Source organism: Podarcis cretensis (genome assembly GCF_951804945.1).
Source record: "Podarcis cretensis genome assembly, chromosome: 9".
NCBI classification, from domain to species: Eukaryota; Metazoa; Chordata; class Lepidosauria; order Squamata; family Lacertidae; genus Podarcis; species Podarcis cretensis.
Window position 1 is genome coordinate 4,583,520 of NC_137178.1, and position 24,518 is coordinate 4,608,037.

The 24,518-nt window shown below is 45.8% G+C and overlaps 1 protein-coding gene across 2 annotated transcripts in view; it reads left to right on the forward strand.

Moving 5' to 3' along the window:
• The first annotated feature begins 8,729 nt into the window (after positions 1–8,729).
• ADAM33 (ADAM metallopeptidase domain 33) overlaps positions 8,730–24,518 on the forward strand; it is a 104,574-nt gene continuing 88,785 nt past the window's right edge. The window contains exons 1-2 of one of the 2 annotated variants that reach the window (XM_079990767.1): positions 8,730–9,102; positions 18,899–18,981. In XM_079990767.1, the coding sequence (XP_079846893.1) occupies positions 8,970–9,102; positions 18,899–18,981 (216 nt within the window). In that variant the 5' untranslated portion in view covers positions 8,730–8,969. The remainder of the gene's footprint in view (positions 9,103–18,898; positions 18,982–24,518) is intronic. The other variant, XM_079990766.1, reaches the window with a different exon arrangement.

Here is a 24,518-nt window from a genome sequence, read left to right on the forward strand (position 1 = left end):
ACAGTAGAACCTTGGGTTAAGTACTTAATTCATTCCGGAGGTCCGTACTTAACCTGAAACTGTTCTTAACCTGAGCTACCACTTTAGCTAATGGAGCCTCCCGCGCCACCGAAGCACAATTTTTGTTCTCATCCTGAAGCAAAGTTCTTAACTCGAGGTACTATTTCTGGGTTAGTGGAGTATGTAACCTGAAGTGTCTGAAACCCGAGGTACCACTGTATCTGACTTTTAGAAGACATCTGAAGGCAGCCCTGTTTAGGGAAGTTTTTAATGTTTAATGCTGTATCATGTTTTTATTATTTGGTTGGAAGTCACCCAGAGTGGCTGGGGAAACCCAGCCAGATGGGTGGGGTATAAATAATAAAGTATTATTATTATTATTATTATTATTATTATTATTAATTATTATTAACAACTTATTTTCCATCAGAAAAATTGGGTGGATCGCTTAATGATTTTTCTGTCTCTCGTAGCAATTGTAATGCACGACGCTAGATGCTGCGTGCTTTTTAATTGAACGAAGATGAAGCATTTTAATTCTTTAAAATAAAGCCCATGGAGGGACTTTGGGCCAGTTGTTCACTCTCAACCTATCGTACCACACAAAGTTGTTGTGGGAATTAAAGGAGGAGGGGGAAAACAATGTATGCCATCTTGGAGAAAGAGGGTGAGATATAAATGCTATTATTATTATTATTATTATTATTATTATTATTATGCCACCCATCTGACAGGGTTGCCCCAGCAAATTAAAACACAGTGAGACATCAAAAACTTCCCTGTACAGCACTGCCTTCAGATGTCTTTTGAAAGTCAGATAGTTATTTCCTTGACATCTGATGGAAGGGCGTTCCACAGGGCGGGTGCCACTACCGAGAAGGCCCTCTGCCTGGTTCCCTGTAGCTTCACTTCTCGCAGGGAAGGAACCGCCAGAAGGCCCTCTGTGAAAATCAAAACAAGGGAGCGACACCAAGAAATGTGAAGATCGGTGCAGATGGGAGGCTTGCATATGGGGCTCGTTCCCAGGTAAACGTGCCTAGGAAACCACTTGGACTTTGAAGGAGAACCTTCCCCCCAGCGGTGTGAAATATCACAGCGGAAAAGCCAAACAGAAGAATGTAAGGTTTTGGCAGCTTTTGGGCCTTTGTGAATATTGGCTGGAACTGCACCTGAGAAAAATGAATTGAGCGGAAAACTGTGAGCGTGTGAATGCGTAAGCCCAGCAAATAAATAAAACTGGGAAGGCACACTGCACAATTCCGTACATCTTGACATTTCTCGCTCTTGGCGAAGCTGCTGGACTTGCTACCTGCTAATCTCCTTGCTCTCCTTGGCAAAGCAAACATGGCTGGATTCCCCCACCAGGAATCACAAGTCTCTCCATCGTTCGGTCCATCAGCTCAGTTAACGGGAAACAAAAATTAGTACAGTTGTACCTCGGAAGTCGAACGGAATCCGTTCCTGAAGTCCATTTGACTTCTGAAACATTCAGAAACCAAAGCGCGGCTTCTGATTGGCTGCAGGAAGCTCCTGCAGCCAATTGGAAGCCCCGTCAGACATTCGGCTTCCAAAAGAACGTTCGAACGTCCGGTTTTCGATCGTTCAGGAGCTGGAACATTCGACTCCCAAGGTGTTCAGGAGCCAAGGTACAACTGTACATGATTTACCCAGTGCTTTTTTTCTGGGGGTACACATACCCCTAAACATTTTGTGAATCTTTGTTGTTGTTTAGTCATTTAGTCGTGTCCGACTCTTCGTGACCCCATGGACCAGAGCACGCCAGGCACTTCTGTCTTCCACTGCCTCCCGCAGTTTGGTCAGACTCATGTTTGTAGCTTCGAGAACACTGTCCCACCATCTCATCCTCTGTTGTCCCCTTCTCCTTGTGCCCTCCATCTTTCCCAACATCAGGGTCTTTTCCAGGGAGTTTTCTCTTCTCATGAGGTGGCCAAAGTCTTGGAGCCTCAGCTTCAGGATCTGTCCTTCTAGTGAGCACTCAGGGCTGATTTCCTTCAGAATGGATACATTTGCTCTTCTTGCAGTCCATGGGACTCTCAAGGGTCTCCTCCAGCACCAGAATTCAAAAGCATCAATTCTTCGGCGATCAGCCTTCTTTATGGTCCAGATCTCACTTCCATACATCACTACTGGGAAAACCATAGCTTTAACTATACAGACCTTTGTTGGCAAGGTGATGTCTCTGCTTTTTAAGATGCTGTCTAGGTTTGTCATTGCTTTTCTCCCAAGAAAAGCAATGACAAACCTAGGCAGCATACTTTTGTCCATTTACTGTATTTATTTTTCCCAATATGAACTATAAAATGGTGGTTTTTCTCGAATCAAATTGAGAGTACCCTCAAACCTTTTTAAAAGAAAAATAGCACTGGATTTACCCATGCATGCTGGGGGCCATTTTCCTGCCCTTTCACAATGGGTGGGTGCTTCTGAAGAGCTCTGAGCCAATGGTTGCGGCCTCTTCTCGGCCAGTTAACCAGAGCAGTGTGGTGTTCTTGTTCCTTGTGGCTTTTGTGTGTGTGTGCAAAGGTCTGCTTCTTTGTGCTGATCCCAGATATGGTGCTGAGAAAGCCGCATGTGTGATGAGCTTCCCAGAGGCATCTGATCCACTGGGTTGGAAACAGGATACTGGGTGGGCCGGGCAGACCAACTGTTCAGGTCTGATCTTGCTGAGTGCTCCATACCCTTTTTTTTTTTTGGTACAGTGAGATGAGATCATTGTAACAGCCGCTGAATCACTGTTCTGACCATCAGTGTATCAGCTCAGGAAATGGGTGGGGCTGCGTGGTACGAACTGCCTTTCCATTCTCCATCTCTCAGCAAAAAACGATAGATAATAACTCAGGCTGCTTGTTTCTACATTAGCACTTTTCCCTTTTTTTGCATTTAAGGTTTTGTGGTGGCGTGTTCGTTTATTTCTGGTCCAGTGACTGCAATAAAGAGATGATGATAATGATGGTTTGCGAGGAAGGAAGAATTGCAACCCCGCCTGAGAGGTCAGCTTGCTTGTGGCAAGAAAGGAGCTGGCAAAGGCGATGTGTGTTTTTTGGACGGCACACTTGGAAAGGAAAATAGGGCACTGGTTTAAATGCTTCCTGAAACCTCTTCTAGACGTACACACCCCCTGGCACCAGCTGGGAGAGGCACGGAGCAGGACTTTGACCCAGGGTGCAGGAATCACATACAGTGGTACCTCGGGTAACAGACACTTCAGGTTACATATGCTTCAGGTTACAAACTTTTCAGGTTACAGACATTTCCAGAATATAAGATAAAAAACAAATAAAATAAAACCTACATACAGCAACAGTGTTTTGTGTTGTATAGGCTCCTGTGATGTAAGTCATGGGCCCCACCTGCTAGCCTGCTCCCTAAAATATCACTGGTTTGCTCATTTCTATATAAAGTGGTACCTCGGGTTACATACACTTCAGGTTACAGACACTTCAGGTTACAGACTCCGCTAACCCAGAAATAGTACCTCGGGTTAAGAACTTTGCTTCAGGATGAGAACAGAAATCGTACAGCGGCGGTGCGGCAGCAGTGAGAGGCCCCATTAGCTAAAGTGGTGCTTCAGGTTAAGAACAGTTTCAGGTTAAGAACGGACCTCCGGAATGAATTAAGTTCTTAACCCGAGGTACCACTTTTAGGGGGGGGGGGGAGAGAGGTGGGGGAGTGGCCGGGATGTATTTTAAGCTTCCCTTCCCCTTCTGCAGAAGTACAGCAGCTTTGGCCGCCCCCAGAAATTTTTGCAACTGAAAGAACACGAAGAAGAGAAAATAATCGGCAGAGAAAGAGGCAGGCAGGAAGTGATGAAAAAATAGAAAGAAGGAAATTCAGGAGATTTTAGGAAAGGAGAAAGACAGCGAAGGAGCAAGAAATAGAGGTGGCTTGAAAATAATGGGAGAGTAAAGGGTACTCTCCCCCCCCCCCATTATTTGTGGGAATAAATTATGTTCTTTCTTTAAAAGAGGATTGGAGATATTAATGGAGGAGAGGGTTTTTGATAGCTCCTAACACTTGGGAGTGGGGGTTAGTCCAAGTGTGGGGAATCTTTGACCCTCCAGATGTTGCTGAACATAGCCAGGGATGAAGGGAGTTGGAGTTCAGCAACAGCTGGAGGGTCAAATGTTCCCCACAGCTGATTTAGCCAGTCAAACTGCTGTTGCTGGTGCCTATGAACATAACCATTTGTCCATAAAGTACTTCAGCTATTAGGAAGAAGTAGAAGGTTCAGACTGCAATCCTTAAGAAAAGTCTACTACCCGGCATTGTGGACTTAATTAAAATTACAGGCTTTGATACCAGCCTTTAGAACAAACTATAATACATTGTTGCTTTCCTCATTTACCCCCAATGTACCCCAGGAATTGCTTTTTCTGAGGGTGCTGAAACCTACTGAGGAACCAGAAGTATCATGTTCCCTTCAGAAAGCAAAACTCCTGGAATTTATGTTTTTGCCCCTTCATAAAGCCGTGATGGGGATGTGGGTGGCGCTGCGGTCTAAACCACAGAGCCTAGGGCTTGCCGATCAGAAGGTCAGCGGTTCAAATCCCCGCAACCGAGTGAGCTCTCGTTGCTCTGTCCCTGCTCCTGCCAACCTAGTAGTTCGAAAGCAAGTCAAAGTGCAAGTAGATAAATAGGTACCGCTCCGGTGGGAAGGTGAACGGCGTTTCCGTGTGCTGCTCTGGTTCACCAGAAGTGGCATAGTCTTGCTGCCCACATGACCCGGAAGCTGTATGCCGGCTCCCTCGGCCAGTAAAGCGAGATGAGCGCCACAACCCCAGAGTCGGCCATGAGTGGACCTAATGGTTAGGGGTCCCTTTATCTTTTTAAACATGGTATTGGCATATGCAGACCCTTTCTAAGGGGAAATGTAATTTTGTGCATCTATGCCCTGGCCTGCTTTGGAGGGGGAAATGGAATAATACATGTTCATAACTCCCCCCACCCAACTCCCCAGCCTGTTGCTACTTAAGAGCAGGGAAGAGCAGATGCGTCCCTGTTCCTGGTGAAACTGAGCTAATTCGTTACAGAATTAGAAATAAGAGTTTATGGGTAAAGATCATGTTAGTGATTTCTAACTCTTATTTCTAATTCTGTAACAAATTATTGTGTTATACATATTCTTATGAGTTTGAGTTTGTAATCTCTGTTAAGAGTATGTAATTTCTATTTGAGTTTGTAATTCTTGTCAGAATACATACTTTTGAATGGATTAGTTTTTGTTACAACTGACTATTGATTTGCGAGTAGGGGCCACTCCCACTACTGAAACTTACATTGGCCTGAGTTCTTGGTGTGCTTTTTTCTTGATATATTTAATAACAAGAACGCAACTTATTTAATGTGTCTGTGTGCAGGCATGTTTGTAGTGCAGCCACACAGCATCATGGGATTTGTAGTCTTAATGACTGTGGCTGGTACCCATTGAGACTACTAGGGCAGAAGGCTTGGAGGCCAGCAATAAGTAGACCAAGAGCCAATGATGGGCAGAGCCCTACCCTGGCTGATTTTAGGGAGGAAGGCGGGCAGGTGGGACTGGCTGTGGGCAGATGGGGGTTGGTAAGGCAGTGCCCCCCTCGCCCCCATGGACCAGTCCCTATTACTGGTTCTTCGTCGGCCTGAACACTTGATGCCTTACGCTTTCCGTTCAGGGCTGCAGCAGAGCAAGGGTTAAGATAGCATGAGAAGCAAAAAGGTCTTGCCTCCCGAAGGTTAAATGATCGTGGGAAAAGGAGGCGAATCGGCATGGGAAGGTCCGAACAGCATTGCAAGAATAAGGATATTGCAAGGATCCATGATGCTCGTTCGCGAAAGCTTCAGAGCTGAGGCACATCGTCAGAAAACCCAGTGGAACGAGAATGAGGAAGTGAGGGAGCACCGAATTTCGGTTTAAATTCTGCTCTAAATCTTTTCCAGGGGGAAGGCCAGTGCTGACTTCAAAGCTCACGCAGACAAACAGAGAAAGAGCAAAAAGTGAGGCATTGCAATGTTGTTATTCGGATTATTACACTTAATAACAATATTATTGTCTTACTAATAATAAGGCATCCTTAGTAATCATATTTTTACTTCACAATAATATTTACTTAGTGGTAATAATAATAAAGCATTATCTGTAATAATATTAGTAATAATCTTTACCTTCTAAACCACTGTTTCAAGGTGATTTGTACATGAGATAATTAAAAACTGTTAAGTACACACACATAAACAAACAAGCAATACACCAGAAGCAAAACTGAAACGCTAAGAAGTGGATATTTGTCATGGAGACCCATTTACCCAGCTGGGAAAGCCTTAGAGAACAAAAACATCTTCAACTGTTTCTGGAAAGTTTAATGATTTTATTAGGCTGTGTTTTTTAATTTAAAAATCCTGTTGTTTTACCAGTAACCCATCAGGGCCACACTCACACCAAGCATTTAAAGTCACGGCTTTTTTAAGAGCCATGGCTTCCCTCAAAGCATCATGGGAACTGTAGTTTGCTAAGGAGGCAGAGTGTCCTTAGGAGGCTCCTCACACGGCTGCACCATAAAAAACTACAGTTCCCATGATTCTTTGAGGAAACACACATGGTTGTTAAAAGTGGTGTTTAAGACTGCTTGAAATTTACGGTGTGGATGTGGCCTCATGTTTATGAAAAGCAGGATAGGATCATGGAATTGTAGAGTTGTTGGAAGGGACCCTGAGGGTCATCTAGTCCAGTGTTTCCCAACCTTGGGTCTCCAGCTGTTTTTGGACTACAGTTCCCATCATCCCTCACCACTGGTCTTGCCAGCTAGGGATGATGGGAGTTGTAGTCCAAAAACAGCTGGAGACCCAAGGTTGGGAAACACTGATCTAGTCCAACCCTCGGTAATGCAGGAATCTCAACTAAATCATACAGTCGTACCTTGGATCTCAAACGCCTTGGCTCCCAAACAATTTGGCTCCCGAACGATCAAAATTGGGGAGTGTTCCGGTTTTTGAATGATTTTTGGAAGCTGAACGTCCAGCGTGGCTTCCGATTGGCTGCAGGATGCTCCTGCAGCCAATCGGAAGCCACACCTTGGTTTTCAAACGGTTCCGGAAGTCGAATGCATTCTGTTCAAGAACCAAGGTACAACTGTATGTGACAGTTGGCCATCCAGTCTCTGCTTAAATACCTCCAAGGAAGAAGAGCCTCTTGTGGGAGTCTGTATCAGCTTATTAGGTTAAATGTATCAGTTTATTACATCTGGTTTTATAAGTGGCAATATGGTGTAATGGTTAATGCTCTAACCCAGGCATAGGCAAACGTGGCCCTCCAGATATTTTGGGACTACAACCTCCTATCAACCCCAGCTAACAGGACCAGTGGTCAGGGATGATGGGAACTGTAGTCTCAAAACATCTGGAGGACTGAGTTTGCCTATGCCTGCTCTAACCACATATGGGTAGGCAAACTAAGGCCTGATGGCCGGATCCGGCCCAATCGCCTTCTAAATCCAGCCCACGGACGGTCCAGGAATCAGCATGTTTTTACATGAGTAGAATGTGTGCTTTTATTTAAAACGCATCTCTGGGTTATTTGTGGGGCATGGGAATTTGTTCATTCCCCCCCCCCCCAATATAATTGGGCCCACCACAAGTCTGAATTCGTTCACCCCCTCCCCCCCCGCAAAATAAGGACCGGCCCCCCGCAAGGTCTGAAAGACAGTGCTGAAAAAGTTTGCTGACCCCGAGCTAGGAGAACAGGTTTCAAATCCCTGCTTGGCCATTACGGTACGTTCACTGGGTGACCATGCAACAGTCAGTGTCTTTAATCCTACCCTACCTTGCAGGGTTGTTCTGTGGATTAAATGAGGCTGAGGGAAAGAAAACCACGTAAGACACCTTGAGATTATTGGGGAAAAGGTGGGATATACATTCAACAAATAGAGCTAAGCTTGATTTTACTTCCCTTCTTTGTGGCTTAGGGTGGCAAGAAAACCAAACTCATTCAATTGTACCAAGTTATCTCAAGTGCAAACTTTAAATACAAAAGGCAGAATTAGTTATGCTTAAGCCCATTCAGTCCTAGAGACATTGAATGGAGTTTTGCTTTATATTGAACAGTGTCCAAAATGTAAACTTAGGAATGTGGTTTTTTTGCAGGGGGAGGATGACAAATGCTGGCTTAGTTCATTCCTGAAGCCTTGTCCTTCTGCTAGCTAGGGACCAGACGAGAGAAAAGAACTCTGTGCGAGCTCAGAGGGTGGGTTTTTATTATGTTTCGGTTGGTGCTGGCGTTGGATCATGGGCTTTGTAGTGGCAGGCCTGCACAAACAGCCACCCTCACGCGGGCCCCTTACGCCACGCTGCATGAAGGCTTTCCAAAACAAAACGGAACAGGAGAAACAAACAGCCTATTGATTTGTTAAATATGTGGGGCATGTGTGGGTTCGCGCCCTGAGACCCGGCGTTTCGCAGCTGCTTCTGGGGCTGAGCCAGAGCTGTCTGTGCTTTGCAACAGCTGCCTGTCTATATCCCAGAGCTTTGGCCACCTTCGCTTTGAACTTTTGTCCTGCCAAGATCGCCAGGGCGCGTCGGGCTTCGCGGGGACCAGGGTGTTGCCTGCGTGCGCCTGGACATGCGCGCGTTCTTGGAAAGCGCACGCCTGCAAGGGAGAGAAAGGATCCCGGAGCTGAGATCTCCTTGCAGGGTGGGGTTGTTGGGGCAGGCGAGGAGGAGGAGGAGGGCTCCTCCAAGCGAGGTGGGCTCTTCCCAGCCCATGTGGTTCTCATTAGAGTCGACAGCCAAGGAACTCCGAGCTGGAGAGACCAAACCAGAGAGCGCGCGCGCGCGCGAGAGAGGATTCTGCAGGAGGGGAAGAGGGGAGCGAGAGGGCAGCAGAGAGAGGGATGTGATGACTGAGCGGAGGGAAGGAGAGGAAGAGAGTTGAGAGGGCAGGAGAGGCTCGAAGGAGACGGACCGGGGAGCCGTCTGGCATGGAGACGGGAGCGCAGAGACGGAGCTGGGCGCGCGGGGCGCTCCGGGGTCTTTTCAGCGGGGAGCGCTTTCTCTCCACGCTGCCTCTGCTGCTTCTTCTCTCCAGCAACGTTGACATCTCCAAAGTGCAAGGTAAAAAGAACAGCTGGTGGCTGGATTGGGGGGTTAGTTAGTATGGGGTTTCCCCCTCTTCCTTCCCCACCCCCGTTAAAGAAAGGGGGGATTTCAGCCGGTTGTCTCCGCGGTAGGAGAAGGTTAGCAGGCGCTGGTGGCTTAAAAGGGCAACGTTTAGCCGAGGTTGGAGGAGAAACAAGAGAGCAGAGAGATTTCTGGTTGTGGGGGTGCGGGTGCCCCTCACCCTGGCATCTGGGAGGGGGCGAAAGAACGAGCTTCCACTCTGCCGTTGCGCGTTGGGATTATGGATCCGTCATATTAAAGGATAATTTTGGGCATGTGGGTTTTTTCCGGGGTGTTGGCTGTGCAGGGTGAGTCTTGCTGGCTGGGCATGGAAAGAGGTCTTCGCTCTTGTTTTGTTTCGTTTTATGGCGGGGGTGGGGTGTGAGATTGAGGGATTTGGGATGAATAGGCACCCCTCACCCCGACATCTGAGTTTGGACGGATAGGAGCTCTTTGGGGTGAATGTGAGGCTTAACAGGTCTGTATGTTTTTTGGAGAGAGGGGGCAGAGAGACCCCTGGCTTCTGTAGGGAGAGTGTTCCTGGCTAATGGGGTGGGGGCCACTCACGTTGATACCTGGTGGGCGAGAGGAGAGAGAGCTCAAGGTGTGGCTCTTAGGAGATGCTGGGTGCAGATAATAATAATAAATAATAATAATAAATTTTATTTATACCCCACCCTCCCCAGCCAAGACCTGGCTCAGGGCGGCTAACAGCAGATATAAAACAATTGGTTGAAATACAACTTTAAAAACAAGATTAAAATACAACGTTAAAATGCAGCCTCATTTCAGCAGAAACTCAAAAACTTTTTGGGGGGATGAAAACGTCAAGTCTTCACCAAGGCTAACTATCCAGATGGATCTGGTGAGGGGCTATTTCTGGGTTTGGAGAGAAAACTTCACTTACTGGAGGCCCTCATCTGGAGAGGCCCCCACCTCTGTATCTGGGCACTATGAACAGCTAGCAGGAAGGAATGACACCCCAAATCACCAGTGTGCAGAATCAGTCCCATTCACCACCTGGCTTCAAGTTTGGGTGCCGTGTTTTAAGAGTTTAGACAAAACTTTAGCAATTCTTGCTGAGAGCCTTGAAATGTACCCACACTCCTATGTGCTCATGAATTAGGAGTAGCTCCATGGTTTGGTCTGGTAGGGAGGGTGCGATTTAAGTTTGTCTGGGGAGCCCCTCCACTTGGAGGTGCATTGGAAAATTGGTTGCCTCTCTGTGCCCTTTGGCTTGAATGATGGCAGAAGGTGGCGCATAAGAACCAGAGAAAAGCTTGGCTGCTGGATGACTCCAAAGGGGGCCATTCTAGTCCAGCACTGTCTAACAACAACAACAACAACAACAACAACAATTTATTACTTATACCCCGCCCATCTGGCTGGGCCTCCCCAGCCACTCTGGGTGGCTCCCAACAGAATATTAAAAACATGATAAAACATTAAAAACTTCCCTGTACACGGCTGCCTTCAGATGTCTTCTAAAAGTCAGGTAGTTGTTTATTTCCTTGACATCTGATGGGAGGGTGTTCCACAGGCGGGCGCCACCACCGAGAAGGCCCTCTGCCTGGTTTCCTGTAACCTCACTTCTCACAGGCAGGGAACCACCAGAAGGCCCTTGGAGGGTGGACCTCAGTGTCCGGGCAGAACGATGAGGGTGGAGATACTCCTTCAGATATACTGGGCCGAGGCCATTTAGGGCTTTAAATATCAGCACTAACACTTTGAATTGTGCCTGGAAATGCACTGTGGGCCAATGTAGGTCTTTTAAGACAGGTGTTATATGGTCTTGGCAGCTACACCCAGTCACCAGTCTAGCTGCCGCATTCTGGATTAATTGCAGTTTCCGGGTCACCTTCAAAGGTAGCCCCATGTAGAGCGCATTGCAGTAGTCCAAGCGGGAGATAACCAGAGCATGCACCACTCTGGCCAGTCTGCGGGCAGGGAGGATCTCATCCTGCGTACCAGATGGAGCTGGCAGACAGATGCCATGGACACAGTGTTCTTACAGTGATCAAGGGGGTGCCACAATGGGAAGCCCACAAACAGAACCTGAGTCCAATTTTGGATAGCGGAGTTCCATTTTGTATAAGGATTTGTCAGTGGGAACAGCTCGGAGGAAGGATTTGCCCAAAGAGGGAAAACACCAGGGGCACATTCAGCGTTCGAAATTCACCAGGTGCCGGCCGCATTTTGCACCTGGCTATTAACCTCTTGTGACCAAGTGAAGATGACCGGGTGTCAGGATGGCACCCGATGTCTCCACCATCTGGAGGCACATGCGTGGCGATCTTTGGATCTTGACTGTTTCCACACACTAGCAACACTTCCTGAAGAATTCTATCCGTTATATTTTATCTGCACAGTCACAATTAATTTTCGGGAAGCCAAAAGTTGTACTGAAAAATACGACTTTCGAGCCTCCTGGCCCCAAACTGGCAACTGGGCATTCTGTTTTCGCAGCTGTAATCCTGGTTTAACGAGCCACTCAGTGCTTAGCTTATATATCTGAGTTTTCTAATACTTGGCACATTCACACGGTTCATCTAAAGTACATCACTTTAAGCAGAATCTGGAAGATAGCTATTAGCCATGAGGCAGCGATGCTTCTGAACACCATTTCCTGGAAATCACCGAACTAGATGGGCAAACTGGCCTGATCCAGCGACTTCTCTTATGTCCCTTTGGGAACTGTAGTTTGTTAAGGGTGCCGGTTCCCAGAGTGTTTAACAATCAACCCCCTTTCCCAGGAAGTTCTGGGAACTGTAGTTCTCCGGGGGTCTCTTATCAGCTCTTAGCACCCTTAGGAAACCACAGCTCCCAGTATGCAGAAGAGGGAACCACAACTGTTTAAAGTGGTATCACGCTGCTATAAACACATGGTGCAAGTGTGGTTTGGGCCAGTTCTTATGTGAAGAACATTTGGTGTTCTTGGGGGACGACGACAGGCGCCCATACGCTGGTGTGGCCCTGTTGGCTGTGATGCTGTGCAGCTGCTGATGTTTCAGCTTCTGTAGATGTGTTTCTGGGGGAAATTCCTTTCTTCTGGCTTGGGATTGCCAGAGTTTAGTTACGCTCCATTATGACTCTATATGGTCTAGTCTGGGACAGATTCAGAAGTGTCTGTCCAGCCCAGAGTTTTCCTCTCTGTCTTTGTGATGTTGGACAGGGAAGTTGCTTAGATCTGTGGACATGCAAAACTTGGCAGGGAACTTTGCTAGAGTTTTATTATTGAGATATTTGTACAATAAATTTGGAAGAAACTCTTCCAACTTTTCTTCTTCTTTTTCTCTTTATTTTTTTCTTTTTCTTTTTCTTTTTTCTTTTCTTTCTTTTTTTCTTTTTTGTTCTTTTATATATATGTGTGCATATCTGAAATATATATGTACGTATGTATTTGCAATATTTTGTAATAATGTTAAATAAAATTAAATAATAAAACAACTTTCCTACCTCTCGCACAATGCCAGAACTCCTGGACACTCAATGAAGCTAAATATTGGAAGATTCAGGACACGTAAAAAACATTAATAATAATAATAATAATAATAATAATAATAATAATAATAATAATAATTTTATTATTTGTACCCCACCCATCTGGCTAGGATTCCCCAGCCACTCTGGGCAGCTGCCAACAGATTAAAAACAGAATAAAACATCACAGATTAATAACTTCCCTAAACAGGGCTGCCTACAGATGTCTTCTAAAAGTCTGGTAGTTGTTCTCTTTGCCATCTGGTGGGAGGGCGTTCCACAGGGCGGGTGCCACCACCAAGAAGGCCCTCTGCCTGGTTCCCTGTAACTTGGCTTCTCGCAGGGAGGGAACTGTCAGAAGGCCCTCGGTGCTGGTCCTCAGCGTCCGGGCAGAACGATGGGGATGAAGACACCCCTTCAGGTACACTGGGCCAATTTATTCTTGCAGCGTACAGTTAAACGGTGGAACTCCCTGCCACAAGAGGCAGTGATGGCCACCAACCTGGAAGGTTTTCAAAATAGGATGAGACAGATTCATGGAGGAGAGGGCTATTGATTGCCACAGTTAGAGGCAGAAATGTGTCTGAATCCCAGGACTCAGCTAGACTGGTAAAGAAAAAGTGATTTACTGTACTGTCTATGTGTTGTATGTGTGATATAACATCGTGCCACCAGATGGCGACATGGAGTCCCGGTTTTCCTCTACCTGTTTTCCCTGTTTAAATTTACAATGCTTTAAACGGAAATCCTATTCTGATGTTTCAGCCCCAGTTGCTGAAGACCACAGGAGGGCAGAGGGCTCTTGTGTTCGAATCCTGATCCTACAGGTGTCTGGTTGGTCCCTGTGAGTCCAACAGACTCTCCTTATGTTCTTATAATCTTACTATGAAGTGGTGTCAGCACAATGCAAGGAAATCAAGATGACAGCCAAACAGACGCTCATTGTCATATAAACCTCCCTTGCACAGAAATTGGAACAGATGCTCAGTAAGGGCTGGATATAATGGAACAACTGTATCAGCTTTGTGCCAGCAAAGCAGGATGGATTCTGAATGAACAGATGTTTCAGAAGAGCCTCCTCTCCCTCGTCCCTTCCTTTTTGAACGAGATCTGTTTGTTGTCTTACCTGAGCCTTCAGTATGTGCTCCCTGAGCCTGATGGGAGTTGTAGTCCGGAACTTCTGGAAGAGACCAGACTGGCAAAGGCTGGACTGATCTCTTTTCTCTCCTCCTCTTCACTGCTTCCCCTTTCCTCTTCCAATCAGCCATTTTTGGGGAGCTGCAGGGTGAGCTTGGTGCCGATTATGAAGTGTGTCGCAATGGCATTTCTTTACCTGCAAATGAATCAGACTAAATGAGCCCGGATAGCTCAGTTGTTGAGAGCTGATCACGCCAAGGTTGCAGGTTCGATCCCCGTCCGGGCCAACTGCATTGCAGGGGGTTGAACCAGATAATAATAATAATAATAATAATAATAATAATAAATAATAATAATTTATTTGTACCCCACCCATCTGGCTGATTCTCAGGGTCCCCTCCAACTCTACAATGCTATGATTCTATGATTCTAAATTCTTAATAAATACTAGATACAGTGGACACTGAGGGAACATGAGGGATACCCGCAGCGTTTGCAACCCGCCGTGGTATGTCTGCACGTGCAAGGGTTGCGATTCGGTGCTTCTGTGCATGCGCGAAGCGTGATTTAGCACTTTTGCGCCTGCATGACTGCCGAAACCCAGAAGTAACCCATTCTGGTACTTCCGGATTTTAGCGGTCCGTAACCTGAAAAAACACAACCTGAAGCTTCTGTAACCCGAGGTATGACTGTATAGTCACCAGAACCTAAGAAAAGCCATGTAACTGGATCAGGCCAATGGCCCCTCTAGTCCAGCATCCTGTTCTCACAGTGGCCAACCAGATACCTGTGTGAAACCCACAAGCAGGATCCGAGCTCAAGAGCTCTCTCCCCTCTTGTGGTTTCCAGAAGGTAAGGTAAAAGGTCAAGGACCCCTGGATGGTTAAGTCCAGTCAAAGGCGACTATGGGGTGTGGTGCTCATCTCATTTTTCGGGCTGAGGGATCTGGTGTTTGTCCACAGAAAGCTTTCTCGGTCATGTGGCCAGCAGGACTAAACCGCTTCTGGTGCAACGGAAATCCGTGATGGAAACCAGAGTGCACAGAAACGCCATTTTCCTTCCCATCACAATGGTACCTGTTTATCTACTTGCACTGGTGTGCTTTCGAACTGCTAGGTTGCCAGGATCTGGGACCGAGCAACGGGAGCTCACTCCATTGCAGGGATTCGAACTGCTGACCTTTTGATCAGCAAGCCCAAGAGGCTCAGTGGTTTAGACCACAGCACCACCTGCATCCCTCAGCATTGCTTCTTTTGACTATAGAGGCAGAGCTTTATGGACAGTAGTCTTTTAGGTGCTGAGCGATTCTCTGATGTCCTGGTAACTTCCTTGGCAAAACATTCCCGAGAGTTATAAGAGGAGGACATCTTCTTTTTGAAAACACCGATATGGATCAGGCCCAAATGGCCCATCTAGTCCAGGGTCCTATTCTGACTGTGGCCAATCAGATGCCCGTTATGGGAAAGCAGCAAACATGGTCCAAGCCCTAAAGCAACTCTCCGCTCCTGTGATTTCCAGTCCCTGGCATTCAGAAACACTGCTGTCTCTGCTCATGCAGGCAGAGCTTCATGGACAGCAGTCATTGTGGGATGTGAAACACCAGAGCAGTCAAGTACAACATTCCTAGAGTGAACATGTTTACACAAGGGGAGGAATGTTTGTCCAGCCAGCAGGTAAACTTCCTGTTTCCTTCTGGGCTGGGGCAGACTTCCTCTGCATGTGACTAGAGGTGGGTGTGGCCTCACCTGTGCAGGTAACGACAAAAATACAGGGATGGGCAGCCATCTCTCTCTCTTTGACTATATGCGTCGAAGAAGCAACATCTGCTTAGCCAAAGATGCTCTCTTGGCCAAGAGAGGACAAAGGGACTGTCTCCTTATGAGATAGTTTCCAGGTATATGTTACTTTTCTAAACTAAGTCTGCCTTCTGGGATCCTATTGTAAACAGAATGATGTGTGAGTAAACCTTTTTATACTTTTATAGAAGGCTGTGTCGTGTCTTATCTTTTATGAGGGAATAAGGAGAAAATACCAGAACAGTTATTATAGAGACTTTAGCGAGCCTGAGCAAACGCATCCGCTGCAAGTTTAAAAGGAGGAATGTTACTCTGCCAAATTGTGAACTTGTTAACACAAGTTGGAAAGGCTATTATCAGACAATATATCCTCTCCTGCATCCCCGAACATTCCCACAGTCATCAGCAGCTTTTTCTCCTCCATCAATATACCGATATAGATACAGATCTAGTCTAACCACTGCAAGAGCTTTGTGCAAGCAAATCAGGACAAATGCTCAGTAAATGAGTTGTCTGAAGGTAGCAAAAATGGGCCACTTTAAACTAACTTTTAGGAAGAGCGTTGTGGCCCTGTGGGCAAAAGCTGCCTTGGTTGTGTGGCAGGCCATTGCGTACAATATTTGTTATTTCACAGAATCATAGAATTGTAGAGGTGGAAGGGACCCTGAGGGTCATCTAGTCCAACCCCCTGCAATTTGCAGCTGTCCCATATGCAGGGATCGAACCTGCAACCTTGGCGCTATCGACACCACGCTCAAACCAACTGAGCTGTTAAGCATAAAATTTACACAAGGCTTGAATCTCAGGGGAAGCTCAGTTGGTAGAGCAGGAGTCTCTTAATCCCAGGGTTGTGGGTTCGAATCCCATATTGGGCAAAAGATCCCTGCATTGCAAGGGGTTGTAGGTGACCTTCCAACTCTACAAGTCTATGAGTGTAAAAACAAGCAAACCCTCAAAGCAGCTTACGAAGGATAGAGAGTAAAATCGAGAAATAATTACAAGCCTACCTTGCAGCATTCAAATGTTAAAATACTAGAACGGATTAAAATTATAAGATGATGCACTGTGGGGTGAGTCCCAGGCATGTCTCTCCCCCCTAAACTTCCTTTCCCTGGTTAAATTAACCAGTGCATGACCTCTTGCAAATCTTACTCCTTTAAGTAGAGCTTGCAAAGGAAAATGTCTCCCGTGGGATCCTGAACAAGGTACAGCGTAGCTGTTTGAACCGACGTCTGGGCTCATGTGCTTTGGTGCTTACGATCCTTTGAGATCTACATATCCTTAATAGGCTTTTCAAGTCACCGAGAGAATGTTTAATTGAGCGGTGGCGGAAATTGGGGAGGCGGTGGCGGTGGCGAGGGAGATAGATTTCTTAAGCCTATTTTTAAAAAGCACTTTAGCAAGTTATCCCATTGAATTTCACAGAGTGGCTGTGTATTCACTTTCTATCCTCCTGACCACAGATGTGAGGTTGATGGGTGGGCTGTTCTATTTCGGGGGACCAATCCCAGACTAATTTCCTTGGCTTCCTTTAGGATGCTGAGCCAGTCAAGGTTAATGGGGTCTCAAGATTTTGTCTGGACTGGGTTTCTTTGGAATTTGCAGCTCTCCCTTGTGGGGAACAAACCTGTAGCCTTGGCACTATCAGCACACACTCTAATAATAATAATAATAATAATAATAATAATAATAATAATAATAATAATAAATTATTTATACCCCGCCCTCCTCAGCCAGAGCCGGGCTCAGGGCGGCTAACACCAATAAAATAAAATCACAGTAAAACATAATAGGGGGGAAAGAGAGGGAGGGGGGAAAACCCCAATTTAAAATACAGGTTAAGATGTAATTTAAAATGCAGCCTAATTTAAAAGTAGCTGATAAATCAAGACCTTAAGGGGAGGGAAACATAAGGGTAAGACCAAGTCCAAACCAAAAGCCAGGTGGAACAGCTCTGTCTTGCAGGCCCTGCAGAAACATGTCAAGTCCCGCAGGGCCCTAGTCTCTTGGGACAGAGCATTCCACCAAGTCGGGGCCAGTACTGAAAAGGCCCAATCTAAACTCCTTGAAGCTCGGGACTTCCAAAGTGTTGTTATTTGTGGACCTTAAGGTCCTCTGTGGGGCATACCAGGAGAGGCGGTCCCGTAGGTACGAGGGTCCTAGGCCGTATAGGGCTTTAAAGGTTAAAACCAGCACCTTAAACCTGACCCTGTACTCCACCGGGAGCCAGTGCAGCTGGTATAGCACTGGGTGAATGTGATCCCGTGGCGAGGACCCTGTAAGGAGCTTTGCCACGGCATTCTGCACCCGCTGGAATTTCTGGGTCAGCTTCAAGGGCAGCCCCATGTAGAGCGAGTTAAAATAATCAAGCCTGGAGGTGACCGTCATGATCTATCTATCTATATCTCTATCATCTATATCTATCTATCTATCATCTATCTATCTATCTATCTATCTATCTATCTATCTATCTATCTATCTGTCTATATCTATCTATCATCTATCTATCATCTATCATCTATCTATCTATCTATCTATCTATCTATCTATCTATCTATCTATATCTATATATACACAATCGTACCTTGGAAGTTGAACGGAATCCATTCTGGAAGCTCGTTCAACTTCCAAAACATCTGGAAACCAAGGCGCCGCTTCCAGTTGGCTGCAGAAAACTCCTGCACCCAATCGGAAGCCGTGCTGGACGTCCGGGTTCCAAAGAACGTTCGCAAACCGGAACACTCACTTCCGGGTGTGCGGCATTAAGGAGCCAAAACGTTCGATTCGCAAGGTGTTCGGGATCCAAGGTAAAACTAAGAGTTTTCATCATGTCTCGCAGCTCCCTGCTCTCCCCTCCCCTCTGCCATTGAGTAATCCAAGTTGTTTTCTGGTTGTTTTGGAGACGTCTCAAGTCGGTGCTTCATGGCAGCTTTCCGAGTTCCCTTTAACTGTTTCAGCTTCTGCTATCTGAGCGACAGATCTAGATGCTATCAAACGGTTTTCTTTCCTGCTTTGGGTCCCCTTCCCCTGTTTTTCTTGTGGGTTTTCCCCCCCTGCAGGTATTTCGCAGAAAAAACAACCCCAAAGGGGAAGAGAGCTGAGTTTTGAGTTTGCCTTTGGTTCACAGATAAATCTCGGTTCCTGCTCTGCCCCTCCAAACTACTTTTTTGGAGCGGCTACTTCCTGCTGGTTTTCCTGTAGCTCAGTTTTGCCGTTCCTAAAATGGACCATTCTCTCTCTGGGCAGGTGCAGAGGTTTAAATGATTCTGGCAAGGGATTGGGGTGGAAGATTTTGTTTCACTTAACTGGGCGTTTGAGTTTCTGTTTTCTACTCTTAGGACTGTCACCGCAGGGAGAGTTTGTCCGGCCGCGATGGATCTCAGGAGGACGGAATCGGCGGGATGTTGGCGAGGCGGAAAAGGTTGGATCTTGCCCTCCTCTGTTTTGATTCCTGCTGATTCCCTATTTCTTTTCTTCGTTGCCTTGATGGGTGTTTCATTGTTGTGTAATTGTTTCTGCTTTTGGTGTTATGGGGGTTTATTATGTTTTATTGCACTTTGTGATTGTTGAGTTTATTGTGCGCTGCCCTCAGATCCGTCCGGATGAAGGGAATTTTAGCATTTTTAATAGATGATAATAAATAGCATCTCAGACTTCAGAGGGAGAGCAAGGACGTGCTGTTCCAATGAAGAAGACTTAAGTTCTCTCGGGATATTACGGGCAGGTCTTGATACAGTTGCTAGGGTCACTTCTGCAGCGTACATCACAATTTCTTTCTTTCTTTCTTTCTTTCTTTCTTTCTTTCTTTCTTTCTTTCTTTCATTTGTATACTGTGCTTCATCCGTAGAACTCAGGGCAGTTTGCAACATCAAAATACAGTGGTACCTCTAGTTGCGAACGGGATCCGTTCTGGAAGCCCATTCGCAACATGAAAAGAGTGCAACCCACAGCAGCACGTCTGCGCACGCGCGGGTTGCGATTCGCTGCTTCTGCGCATGCGCATGATGTTATTTTGCTCTTCTGCACATGTGCGAGCAGCGAAACCCGGAAGCGAAACTTCCAGGTCACGGCGGGACATAACCTGAAAGAATGTAACACAAAGCAAACGTAACATGAGGTATGACTGTTCAAGATGAAAACACAAAATTCATAATAAAGGCAAGTGGGGGAAAGCACAAACCAATACCCCCCTCCCACAAACACATTTAAAAGGCATTCTGTTTATTTATTAAATTAAGCACCCTTGCATCGCTTTAAGAGTGGTGCCTTACCTCAAAGGATCATGGGAACTGTAGTTTGTTCAGGGCGCATGACCTTAGCAAACCACGGTTTCTAGGATTCTGCATGACTGTTAAAACGATGTAAGTCAGACTATGGAACTCCCTGCTACAGGAGGCAGCGATGACCAGCAACCTGGAGGGCTTTAAAAGAGGATGGGACAAATTCATGGAGCCATTTCCAGTGGCTTCCAGCAACTGGTAGAATCATTTCTCTCTCTCCACTCTCTGTATGCAAAGTTTAATTTTATAAACCTCTCTCTAGCTATCTCTTGCTCAAAACAAGAATCGATGTGCATTTGCGAGTGCAGATATATAGTCGAAGGGTGCAGTGCCTCTGAAACCAGCTGCTTTGTTCCTGCCGGACAGCAGTGATTTTCTCTAAAACGATGATATCTATGACAACTATGATGATTCGTCTGGAGCCGGAAAACATCAGGCACTTGCGTAAAACTCATAACAAGGCGAACGCTGCCCTGTGGGGCTCGCAATCTTATTTAGAAGAGGAACAAGAATAAACGGAACCGATTTCTGTGTGTGTTTGGCAAAGGCCAAAAGCAATTAGGCATAAAAGAGCCTTTTCCCTTTTCTTTTTTTTAAGAGCGAGGAAAGCAGGGATGAGTATTGGCTGTTGGAGAGTTCCATTAATAAGTCTAAAAGTGCCGTGCAAGAAAGAGGGGCAAGGTGGGAAATCAGAGGGCTTGAGAAAAGACACAGAGAAGCAGGCAAATGTGAAAACCGATTTGGAGAAATGTATTTACTTGTTGCACGATGATAGGCTTTTGGTATCTCATTGGTGCAATGTGAACAACGGGTTAAATTGCGCAGCGCTTGGGCTCAGGTCTCGAAGACCACATCCCCGCGCCTGGATGCTGAGAGATAAGGATGCCAGGTGCAGGCGGTTACCATAGCAACACCAGCAACATCGTGCATCGCTTGCTGTGTCATTCACCCTGCCATGGGCTCAGGAAATGAATAAAGCCGTTTCTACACTTAGGCGTATTGCTTTCATTATTGCCCTGATTCATGTCCTGTTTGCTGTCAGGGTCTGACTCTGAATCGGTAGTTTGCCATGTAGTGCCTGGAATTCTGAGGTAGAATTCCCCTGAACATGGAAGCTCTACGTAGGGGTAATCGTCGGGGACGGATGCATGTTTCTTTTAAAAAGTTTTTTATTGACTGTTTTTACATAACAAATTATTCCAACAATTGTATTTTCCCCCATTTCCCCCCTCCCATTTCCCCCTCATACCCCTCCCCTCCCCCCTATGACTTCCCTCAGTTCCTCTTTCTGATTTATTAACACATATTATTCTCTGCATGTTATAAAAATGTAAAAATCTCTAAGTTATCCATCTATTATATTAACAAGTAAATTTGTGTATGTTTATTCAAAACCTGCCAAGGAGTCCAATTCATCTTGTTGTTTCTTTAAATACTTTGTAAAAGGTTCCTATTCTTCTTTAAAGTCACAGTTGTCCTTATCGCGCAGTTTGTCTGTCAATTTTGCCAGTTCCGCATAGTCCATCAATTTTCCTTGCCTCTGTTCTTTTGTCGGGATTTCCTCGTTCTTCCATCCTTGTGCTATTATGACTTTTGCTGCCGTTGTCGTGTACATGAATATGTTCTTCATTTTCCTTGGCAGGGCTTTTCCTGCAATCCCTAACAAAAATGCTTCTGGCTTTTTTTTTACAAATGTTAATTCGAACATTTTCTTCAACTCATTATATATCATTTCCCAGATTTTTATTTTTATTTTTCTACAATCCCACCACATATGATAAAATGTCCCTTCTTTTTCCTTACATTTCCAACAAATATTTGAGCCGGTTTAGCGGATGCATGTTTCTAACCCTCTTTTAATACTGCCCAGGTTGCTGACTGCCCTGGTGAAACCGTTTTGACCTGGGCAGTCTCTTAAAATGTGTGTCACAAGAACAGAAAGAGAGATTGCTGCCATTTCCAGCAACTGATAAACATCGCTGCTTCCAACTGTGGCCTAGTAGCCATCGATAGCCCTGCTCTCAAAATTTCCCTGGTCCTCTTTTGAAATAATTTTTATTTGATTTTACAAATATAAGTTTATATATTTATACAGTTCCAATGACATATCTGTACAAAGAGATTTCTCTGAATCTCGCCACTTCCCCCTCCATCCCTTCAATGGGTTCTATTGTGAACATTTTCAACAACACATCATTACATAATCTATATTTTGTATTCATCCGTATTATCCACAATACCTGTTGCATTACAAGTGATATTAAAATCCTGCTGATTTTTTCATCTGCTTTCAGTGGCCTCCCAAGTAAATTATATATTTCCCCACATTTATTTATTTTTAATAACAAAAAGTTTTATTTATAAAGAACTACAATTCAACTCAGCATCTTAAAAAGCAGAAACATCACCTTGCCAACAAAGGTCCGTATAGTTAAAGCTATGGTTTTCCCAGTAGTGATGTATGGAAGTGAGAGCTGGAACATAAAGAAGGCTGATTGATGGCCGAAGAATTGATGCTTTTGAATTATGGTGCTGGAGGAGACTCTTGAGAGTGCCATGGACTGCAAGAAGATCAAATGTATCCATTCTGAAGGAAATCAGCCCTGAGTGCTCACTGGAAGGACAGATCCTGAAGCTGAGGCTCCAAGACTTTGGCCACCTTATGAGAAGAGAAGACTCCCTGGAAAAGACCCTGATGTTGGGAAAGATGGAGGGCACAAGGAGAAGGGGACGACAGAGGACGAGGGGGTTGGACAGTGTTCTCGAAGCTACCAGCATGAGTCTGACCAAACTGCGGGAGGCAGTGGAAGACAGGATGGCCTGGCGTGCTCTGGTCCATGGGGTCACGAAGAGTCGGACACGACTAAATGACTAAACAACAACACAATTCAACACCAATGTAGAAAAGTTATTGGAAATTATGCAAGCACAAATTAAGTAACTGGCTTCATTCTTCACTCTTCAGACACCAATGGTAGAATTGGGAGCGATACCATTAAATCACTGCACATTTTCTTCTATAGGTTTAAAGATTAAAATAATAAGCAAAACAGACTCAATAGCTATTTCTAGCTAGAAACACTCTGTAGAAGAGTAATATTGTCTCCTTTTGACATAATTTGACCCAGCTGTTTCCTTGGTTCTGTCTTGGAGTGAATCTCCGCAGCAGCATCCAGAACCAAGTTCATATATTCATCAAATCCCTGTTCATACAGCCACACCTGAATTCTGGAACTATTCTGTAGGTATCTGAAAATGAGGTTGATGGGCTGCACCATCACTTTCTGCACCTAATAATAATAATAATAATAATAATAATAATAATAATTTATTATTTATACCCTGCCCATCTGGCTGGGTTTCCCCAGCCACTCTGGGCGGTTTCCAATAGAACACTAAAATACAATAATCTATTAAACATTAAAAGCTTCCCAAAACAGGGCTGCCGCCTTCTTCTAAAAGTTTGGTGGATATTTTTCTCTTTGACATCTGGTGGGAGGGCGTTCCACAGGGTGGGTGCCACTACCAAGAAGGCCCTCTGCCTGGTTCCCTGTAACTTGGCTTCTCGCAATGAGGGAACCGCCAGAAGGCCCTCGGAGCTGGACCTCAGTGTCCAGGCAGAATGATGGAGGTGAAGACGCTCCTTCAGGTATACAGGACTGAGGCCGTTTAGGGCTTTAAAGGGCAGCACCAACACTTTGAATTGTGCTCGGAAACGTACTGGTAGTCAGTGTAGCTCTTTCAAGACCGGTGTTATGTGGTCTCGTCGGCCGCCCCCAGTCACCAGTCTAGCTGCCGCATTCTGGATTAGTTGTAGTTTCTAGGTCACCTTCAAAGGTAGCCCCACGTAGAGTGCATTGCAGTAGTCCAAGCGGGAAATAACCAGAGCATGCACCACTCTGGCGAGACAGTCTGCGGGCAGGGAGGGTCTCATCCTGCGTACCAAATGGAGCTGGTAAACAGCTGCCCTGGACACAGAATTTACCTGCGCCTCCATGGATAGCTGTGAGTCCAAAATGACTCCCAGGCTGCACACCTGGTCCTTCAGGGGCACAGTTACCCCATTCAAGACCAGGGAGTCCTCCACACCAGCCCGCTTCCTGTCCCCCCAAAACAGTACTTCTGTCTTGTCAGGATTCAACCTCAATCTGTTAGCTGCCATCCTTCCTCCAACCGCCTCCAGAAACTCACACAGGACCTTCACCTCCTTCACGGGTTCTGATTTGAAAGACTACCTCTAAACACTAGTTAGAAACACTCTGTAGAAGAGTAATATTGTCTCCCTTTAACATGATTCAACCCAGCTGTTTCCTTGATTTTGTCTTGGAGTGAATCTCCTCAGCATCATCCAGAACCAAGTTCATATATTCATCAAATCCCTGTTCATACAGCCACACCTGAATTCTGGACCTATTCTGTAGGTATCTGAAGATGAGGTTGGTGGGCTGCACCATCACTTTCTGCACCTTCTGGCCTTGGCTGGCAGCTGGGCTGGGAACGACCCCCGACAGGACGAGCCGACTTAGGCGGGACGCAGCAGTCCTTTCCCCCATTCTTTTAAAAAGTCTTCTTGGTTCCTGAGATTTTCGGTCAGCTTTGGTGTTTCAGCGTAGTCCATCAGCTTAGTTTGCCGTTTCTCTCTGGTTCCTCGTCTTTCGCCTGGTCGTCTTTTGAAGCT